This window comes from Triticum dicoccoides, chromosome 2A (genome assembly GCF_002162155.2).
Source record: "Triticum dicoccoides isolate Atlit2015 ecotype Zavitan chromosome 2A, WEW_v2.0, whole genome shotgun sequence".
Taxonomy (NCBI): Eukaryota; Viridiplantae; Streptophyta; class Magnoliopsida; order Poales; family Poaceae; genus Triticum; species Triticum dicoccoides.
In genome coordinates this window covers 731,671,094-731,680,371 of record NC_041382.1, presented here as the reverse complement: position 1 = coordinate 731,680,371, position 9,278 = coordinate 731,671,094, and the positions used below count along the sequence as shown (strand labels likewise).

General features: G+C 44.4%; 1 protein-coding gene across 1 annotated transcript; it reads left to right on the top strand.

Moving 5' to 3' along the window:
• The first annotated feature begins 5,107 nt into the window (after nucleotides 1-5,107).
• Nucleotides 5,108-8,016, top strand: LOC119358238. The gene is made up of 4 exons (XM_037624885.1): nucleotides 5,108-5,204; nucleotides 5,297-5,588; nucleotides 5,720-5,860; nucleotides 7,341-8,016. Exons 1-4 carry the CDS (start codon nucleotides 5,108-5,110, stop codon nucleotides 8,014-8,016), a joined length of 1,206 nt encoding a protein of 401 aa, XP_037480782.1.
• The last annotated feature ends 1,262 nt before the right edge of the window (nucleotides 8,017-9,278 follow it).

Below are 9,278 nucleotides of genomic sequence, written 5' to 3'. Positions count from 1 at the left end.
TAAGTTGCGTGAAGCTCCCGAAGAGGTGGATCAGCAGGTAGTGGGATGTAGGTTTGGTATGGTCTACCCGGAGTAAGGAGTGAATGCTTCGAAAAGACTGTGTCTCGGTCATCTGTTTCTCAAACACCCTGTAATGCGAGAAATCCAACGGAGGAGATCGGGTCTTGTGGGGAAAAGTGTGCAAACCTCTGCAGAGTGTATTGTTGGAAATATGCCCTAGAGGCAATAATAAAATGATTATTATATTTCCTTGTTCATGATAATTGTCTATTATTCATGCTATAATTGTATTATCCGGAAATCGTAATACATGTGTGAATACATAGACCACAACACGTCCCTAGTGAGCCTCTAGTTGACTAGCTCGTTGATCAAAGGATAGTCATGGTTTCCTGGCTATGGACATTAGATGTCATTGATAACGGGATCACATCATTAGGAGAATGATGTGATGGACAAGACCCAATCCTAAGCTTAGCTCGAAGATCGTGTAGTTTGTTTGCTGTAGCTTTTCTAAATGTCAAGTATCATTTCCTTAGACCATGAGATTATGCAACTCCCGGATACCGTAGGAGTGCCTTGGGTGTGCCAAACGTCACAACGTAACTGGGTGACTATAAAGGTACATTACAGGTATCTCCGAAAGTGTCTATTGGGTTGGCACGAATCGAGACTGGGATTTGTCACTCCGTATGACGGAGAGGTATCTCTGGGCCCACTTGGTAATGCATCATCATAATGAGCTCAATGTGACCAAGGGGTTGGTCACGGGATCATGCATTACGGTACGAGTAAAGTGACTTTCCGGTAACGAGATTGAACAAGGTATTAGGATACCGACGATCGAGTCTCGGGAAAGTAACGTACCGATTGACAAAGGGAATTGAATACGGGATTGATTAAGTCCTCGACATCATGGTTCATCCGATGAGATCATCGAGGAGCATGTGGGAGCCAACATGGCTATCCAGATCCCGATGTTGGTTATTGACCGGAGAGGCATCTTGGTCATGTCTGCGTGTCTCCTGAACCCATAGGGTCTACACACTTAAGGTTCGGTGACGCTAGGGTTGTAGAGATATTAGTATGCAGTAACCCGAAAGTTGTTCGGAGTCCCGGATGAGATCCCGGACGTCACGAGGAGTTTCGGAATGGTACGGAGGTAAAGATTTATATATAGGAAGTCCAGTTTCGGCCAGCGGGAAGGTTTCGGGGGTTACCGGTATTGTACCGGGACCACCGGAAGGGTCCCGGGGGTCCAACGGATGGGGCCACCTATCCCGGAGGGCCCAATGGGCTGAAGTGGCGTGGGAACCAGCCCCTGATGGGCTGGTGCGCCCCACCCAAGGGCCCAAGGCGCCTAGGGTTGGAAACCCTAGGGGGTCGTTGCCCCTGAGGGGGCATGCGCCCCCCTGGTTGGAAACCCTAAGGGGGGCGTTGCCCCAGGGGCCGCCCCCCCCCTTTAGATGGGATCTCCAAGGGGGCATGCGCCCCCCCTAGCCCCTATATATAGTGGAAGGGAGGGAGGGCAGCCGCACCTTGCTCTTGGCACCTCCCTCTCCCTCCGTAACACCTCTCCTCCCCGCTTGTGCTTGGCGAAGCCCTGCCGGGATCCTGCTGCATCCACCACCACGCCGTCGTGCTGCTGGATCTTCATCAACCTCTCCTTCCCCCCTTGCTGGATCAAGAAGGAGGAGACGTCTTCCCAACCGTACGTGTGTTGAACGCGGAGGTGCTGTCCGTTCGGCACTTGGTCATCGGTGATTTGGATCACGGCGAGTACGACTCCATCATCCCCGTTCACTTGAACGCTTCCGCTCGCGATCTACAAGGGTATGTAGATGCACTCCTATTCCCCTCATTGCTAGAATACTCCATAGATTGATCTTGGTGATGCATAGAAAATTTTTAATTTCTGCTACGATCCCCAACATGTATAAACTAATCATGGTTAGCTGTGTCCCCGGTTATGGACATCTTGAGTATCTAATACTTGGAGTATCCTAAGTATCTCATCACTCTAAACTAATATTGTTGGGTTGTTAATTACTTTAATTGGGATTGAGTTGGAGGAACCTTCTCAATGATGTTTCAACTACCATGATAGTTAAATAAAATCTATTCCTTTGTTGTAGGGAAAATTTGGCTTTTCTCAAAAACTATAACCATAGAGCTTTCCACCAGCCAAATATGCATGTAGTGATAGCATTATTCTATTCTTGCTCTACTGTGTTATCTTGCCAGCATATTCCATGTGCTGACCCATTTTTGGGCTGCAACGTATTATGTTGCAGACTTTTCAGACGAGGAGTAAGGTTTGTTAGGTCATTGCCGTGCAGCTCAGCTATGTCGTTGGAGTTGATGAACTCACTTTATCTTCCAAGCCTTCCGCTGTTATCGTATTAGATGGCCTTAAGCCATATTTACTGTAATAAGTTCTCTTTTGAGACATTCGATGTAATAAGTGTGTGATTGCTACTCTGTTATAAATCCTCGAGTACTGTGTATGTCAGCATTACCGATCCAGGGATGGCACTGAAGCACAGAGACTTGGTCGTTTGAGGTCGGGTCGCTACAATTATGTTTCCGGTTAATACAATTCTAGCATGAATAATAAACATTTATCATGATATAAGGAAATAAATAATAACTTTATTATTGCCTCTAGGGCATATTTCCTTCAGCCCCAAGCTGACTGCATGCTACAATGTCAAACAGTGACCTATATGCTACGGTACACAAAGAGATTTGAGGTCACGCAACAGGCCATGGCCCGCCTTCCCTGGGGCCTGGCGCCACCATTGTGTACCCGTTATTTGCCTTATCTATGAAGGCCTTATATGTGAGCCCTAAAATATTAGACCCTAGGTAATTCCACACATACCCACGGAAATTTCTACCATCTCCGTTATTTGGCCCAAAGAAGCCCAAAGAAAACCCTAAACTAACCACAACACATGGCCCCAAATGGCCTTACATGTTGTTTATTATGTAGAAATATTTTTTTCTTGTTAAAATGTTGTTGAGTGTTGTTGTTGATTGCAGATATGGGTTTACCCACGGGGATGAAAACCAGACAGGGCCAGGGATGGGATTTTTTTATCCCCGTAGGCGGGCACAGGGATGGAGATAGACGTGGGGAGCCTATCATGGGGATGGGAGTCCAATACCCGTATGGGTAATTCCCATTGCCAGCTTGACGTAAGTGCATCCTAAAAATGAAGGAGATGTGATTGAATTAGCACTTACCAAACTAGGTGGAGTTGCGGTCAGTAAAAGGAAATTGAGAATCATGGAAAGATCCTGCGATCGGTGAGGGTCGTGGGATGAACGACATACCCTTTTAATAGTAGAGATTATAGAGGGAGTAGAGGGGAGAATAAGTGTGTGTCAGTTTTCACCTAGTTTTCTTGCATGCTAAGCATGGAACGGAGGCGGGTGAAGGTTGATCAAAATAGGAACATTATGTCTTTTCTAGGTAGTGTAGATAGATTGATTTGTCATGTATGATAGTCAATAAGATTGGGACTAATGGAGATTTTTTTTGATTGATGATTGATTTATTTTTTATGATCGTGGATATGTTGGGCAGACACGTGAGTGGATCCTAAAAAGGAAGGAAATGTGATTGAATCAGAAATTGCACAACTAGGTGAGGGTTGCAGTAAGTGAATTAACAGGAAATGGAGAATTGTGGAAAGATCCTACAATCGGTGGGGCTCAGGGGATCGAACGACGTATATACACCCTTTAATAGTAGAGATTATAGGGGGAATAGAGGGGAGAAGACGTGCATGCCAGTTTTCCTCTGGTTTTCTTTGCGTGCTAAGCACGGAATGGAGCGGGATGAAGGTTGAGTGAAATGGGAACTTTATGTCTTATTTAGGTGTGTGGATGGATTGATTTGCCGTGCATAGTAGTGAATCGATTGGGGCTGCTGGAGACAATTTTGATTGGTGATTGATTTATTTTTTATGGCAGTGGATGAGTTGAGGAGACACATGAGTGCATCCTAAAAAATGAAGGAGATGGATTGAATTAGCACTTGCCAAACTGTGTGGGGTTGCGGTCAGTAAAAAAACATAGATCAGTACAAGGAAATCAAGAATTGTGGAAAGATCCTTCGATTGGTGGGGCTCGGGGGATAAACGATGTATAAACTCCCTTTAATAGTAGAGATTGTAGAGGGAATAGAGGGGAGAAGACATGCGTGCCGGTTTTCCCATGGTTTTCTTGGCGTGCTAAGCATGAAACAGAGGCGGATGAAGGTTGAGCGAAATGAGAATGTTATGTCTTTTTTAGGCAGTCAGATTGATTGATTTGCCGTGTATGGTAGTGAATCGGTTGGGGCGGCTGGAGACAATTTTTTGATTGATGAGCGATTTGTTTTTTATGGCAGTGGATCTATTGGGGAAACAAGTCAGTGCATCATAAAAAAAAGGAAGGCGATGTGATTGAATCAACATTTACCAAATTGGGTGGGGTTGCGCTCAGTAAAAGGAAATAGCATCATGGGAAGATGCTTCGACCGATGGGCTCGGGGATGAACGACGTACACACCTCCCCTTTAATAGTAGAGAGTATACAGAAAATAGAAGGGAGAAGGTGTGTGTGTGCCGGTTTTCACTTGGTTTTCTTGGCGCGCTAAGCATGGAATTGAGGCGGATGAAAATTAAGCGAAATGGGGACGTTATGTCTCTTTTGGTAGTGTAGATAGTTTGATTCGTCATGTGTGATAGTGAATCGGTTGGGGCTGCTGGAGACATTTTCTGATTGGTGATTGATTTGTTTTTTATGGGAGTGTCACATGTCTCCCCAGCAGATCCAGCATCCTAAGAAAGGAAGGAGATGTGATTGGATCAGCATTTACCAAATTGTCCCCTTAATAGCAGAGATGTTGTACAGTAGGGAAACAAAAGTCTACAGTGGGCATCCCCAGTTTGCCTATTATTGAATGACTTGCATTACGTGAGTTTTCGTAGCGTGACTTTCACTAGTAGGTTCTCTTGTCCATACGCCACCTACCATGCCAGATCAAGCCCCACCGATCAGCCTATCTCAAGGAGAATGAAAAGAAAATCTATCAGTGCATCCGTTTGTCTGACCGATGAAATGCCCGCCACCGTCAGACACAGATGACTGGCAAAGTGGCAATCACAGAGTTTTATACGGAGGTGATCAGACTCTCAGCGTGACTGATCGCTGTAGCGTACGTAGGTGTCCGTCTCCCCTATATAACCACCTTCGGGCTTCGGCTGGACCAATATCAACCTCACAAACTGACCATCACCTACAGTACCACAGTTTGAAGAGATGACGTCTGGGCAAGAGGCCATAGAAAAACTATCGCAGGAGCTCGTCGGCGGGCACGATCTCAACGCGAGGCTCCTGGCATTGCTGCGCCGCGGCCCCCTCGACGGACGTGGGCAGGAGGCGGCCGTCGCGATGAGCCAGGAGCTCTCCCGGGTGTTCATGGTGTCTCTGTTCATGCTCAGGTCGGGAGACAGTAGCAGAGTGGCGGCGCCAGGGGCGACCATCGCTGAGGGTGGCATCGATCAGCCGACTCCGACAAATGATATTCCTATCTGGTACACTGCTGGCCTACCTGCCTTTTTTTTGCTGGCCTATCCGCCTGTCACCTTTCCTGGCTAGTCTTTGATGTTTCCACATGTACGTGATTTGTCACCCTGCTGCTGTTTACATGCATGGAACAATGCAGTGGTGGAGAAGAGGTTACTCCTACAAGGAAGGGTAGACAAAACGGGGTTACCTGCAAGGAGATTACAGCCTCGCCTCATAGTGATGGTTACCAGTGGAGAAAATACGGGCAAAAGAACATTCAGAACAGAAAATTTGCAAGGTGAAGTGCTAATTAATTGAGACCTCAAATGATCTTACGTGGTGCCATCTCTTAATCATCGCGGATACAGTCCATTTGGATGATGATGAGTGGACCCAGGAATTCTTCACGGGATGTGCACACCTCAATTTTTTTGAAACTTTAAAAACATCCGAAATTTTAACTTTTGAATTTTGAACTTTCAGAAATTGCAAGCTTTCAAAATTTTGAACTTTCAACAATTTAATGTTTGCATTTTTGAACTTCAAAATTATGCAACTTTGAGTAATTTGGGATCGGGCGCAGGGGGGAATCCAAAAAGGAAAAAGCAACCACACACGTGGGCCTCACCCCTTGTTTTTCACCCACTAGTCTCCACCAAATAGTCACCAACATACTCCCTCTTTCCACAATATGGTGTATGTTAGGGTTTTCAAATGCAGACATGTTTGCCCGTGTTTACAGAATAAGCTATCGACATCTAAAATAATAAATAGATAAAATATAAAATACACTTTATGATGAATCGAATGATGCTAATTTTGCATTGTGGAAGTTGATATTTATAACCATGGTCAATTAGAGACAGCTTTTGACTTTTAAAACTCATGCATATTTCATAAATTCAATATCGACACAACTAAACTCTACCAAACTTGAGCAACAGGCATCAATAACAAGAAAGAACTTGACTAACAACAAATATGACAGGAGGACACCAAAATAAGGGACACACACAAGATTTACATGGAAACCCCTTGTAGGAAAAAAAAACAAGGGCAAGAACGAGCAAGATTCTAGAACTAGCATTTTTCTACTATAAAAATAGAGTTTTGCTAAAGCACATCTAGATGTGCCATAAGTATTGCACATCTAAGTCATATGTCATTGATCTTACATTGAGATTCGTGTGAATATTTTCTTTCCCTTTTTTCTTTTTCTCTTTATGCTTGATTCACTCACTTAGATGTGCAATAACTAGAGCACATCTAGATGTGCCCTAGACACACCCAAATAAATAAATCGGGTATGAGGTGAAAGCCAACAAGTAAAGGGAGGCTTTGGATCTCTAATTTTCATACTTCAATTTTGAAGATTTGTAGATCAAATTGCCTCACTCCCTGGTACTCTAAACTCTCTCGAGAACATTAAAAACTCAACTCCATATATTAACACCTTTGCAGACTCAGGGGTAATGCTACATCTACAAAAGGTTACTTAAAACTTTTACAAGCAAGCTGATGTGGAGGATTTTGATTGGTAGGACCAACATTATTGTTATCCCAGATATCTACTAGTTCACCGTACACATGCCGAGCAACCTGACTTTTCAAATGATGAAATAAGAGCTGTATTTTATCACAAGTTTCTTTTTTTTGCGGGATTTATCACAAGTTTCAGCATGCCCTTTGTCTTCGGTTACTCATCACACACTAATTATGAGAGGACGTCTTCGTACCCGTTCTTAACTGAACCATGAGGTCCGTGTATACGCGTGCAGGTGCTACTACAAATGCATGTTTAGCCATGACCGCGGTTGCAGGGCGAAGAAGACGGTGCAGCAGCAGGATACCAGCGGCGGCCGGCGTCCCATGTTCCAGGTCACCTACGTGAACGAGCACAAGTGCCAACAAGAAGTAATGCTTCCCAGGGAATCTATCGGTGGGAACAAGCACACGACAAGGAGCGGTCATTTCGATCCTCAACGCGCCAAATTGGACGACGACGTCATGGCCTCGTGCCTCGCCATGGTCATCGGCGGAGCTGCGCCTGCAGGTCTATCGTCCTCATCCTCACCGCCGCCGGTCGTAAGAGCGAGCCCGAGTGATCCGGTCGGCGGGCGTACGCCGACCCTGCTGGACGTGAGCATGGGCCTGGATGAGACGACGGTGGCGGAGATCTTGTGCCGCTCGCCATTTGCTCCCGTGAAGGCACCTGCAGCTCCGTCTTCGTCGTCGTCGTCGCTGCCCGTGGAAGCGATCAACTTGAGTGATCCGATGCGGGCCGGCGGCGGACTCCCCCGGAGCACGGACGCTATGTCGATGGACGAAATTTACTTCCCGTGCGGCCCGCTGTTTTCTCCCTTCGCGGCTCAGTCGACCATCCATTCGGTCGACGTGCCCACGGCTGTTGCCCGGTTCACGGACACCGACTCAGCGTGGCCATACTACTTGTGAATATATATCGTCGGGCACCGTCATCGACATTAGCAATAATATGTATTCCCACCGTCTCGTAAGACGTTTTTTGACATTATAGTGTCAAAAAGCGTCTTACATTATGAAATAGAGGAAGTATATGTATGCACAGAATATCACAGATGAACATCAACATGTGGTGGATTATACTATACTTATATTTTGCACACATGTATTTTAGTTATTTTATCTGTTCACTGCAACGCTCGTATACTAACTTGTATTTTTTCTTGAGGGGCTTGTATGTATATGTCAATAACTATTGTTTATTTACCTAAAACTTTGTTATCTATATAAAACATAATGTCAATCTGATTCTAGGAGCGTGAATTATGTCCATATTTACCTAACCATTGCTATTTATAAATTGGGCTCAGTATCCCTAAAAAATGATCTGAAATTTGAAACTTTGTCTTCCAAATTTCTGGTTGACAATGGGAAAAAAATCCGTACACCGAGTGGGAGTCCAAAACGGACATGGAGTATTTGCTACCGAGCTCAAATGCTTTTTAAAAAATTCTGAATTTTTTGGTAAACTTTGATAATACTTTTTGTGTTTGCAAAAATGTATCATGAAAGCCTTTAAAAAAATGTATCATCAAAGAACATTCGCGGAAGTCATGGCAGAAAAGAACAAAGTCAATGCTCCAAAAATAAGTTTGTCAAAGTTTGACTGGAAGAGGACTTTCGGTCCAAAACTAGCATTAGAATGAAATTAAGCCCATGCAATCAAGAGATGGTGACTATGATTAATTCTAACAAGAGTGCTATGTTCAATCAAACCAACATAAGTTTTTTCTCTTATCGAACACATGAATCATTGACTTTGTCACAAAAGTTAAAATGCAGAAAACAGGGGATCGGATTAAAGTTCACAAGTTTCTATGTCAGTGGGTATGCAGCAGCAGTGTGCTACTCCATCTACCGTCAGTTATTCCCATATACGGAATATATACTTCTAGCAATACTAATAGGGACATATATCCAAATCTCTATTTCTAATGAAGCAGTTGATGGAATTGCGTGTCCACAGTTTTATTTCGTCCGATTTTATTTCGTCTGGTTTATTTTCGTCTCATCTCCCACCACTATCTTCTCAGGTCGGTCTTTTCACCCTCCCAATAAGAACTTCCCTTACCTCTCCAAACTTTCTTAACCAGGCACGTTACAAACGGGCAGGAACCGATAGCCCGTTGTCAAATAATAAAATCTAGTTTCATGGCAATCAATTCCAAATCTTA

Coding starts and splice junctions, on each gene's coding strand:
- LOC119358238 (XM_037624885.1), top strand. CDS start 5,108: ATGAAATGCCCGCCACCGTCAGACACAGATGACTGGCAAAGTGGCAAT. Junction 5,205..5,296: donor TCTCAGCGTGACTGATCGCT/GTAGCGTACGTA, acceptor CATCACCTACAG/TACCACAGTTTGAAGAGATG. Junction 5,861..7,340: donor CAGAACAGAAAATTTGCAAG/GTGAAGTGCTAA, acceptor ATACGCGTGCAG/GTGCTACTACAAATGCATGT.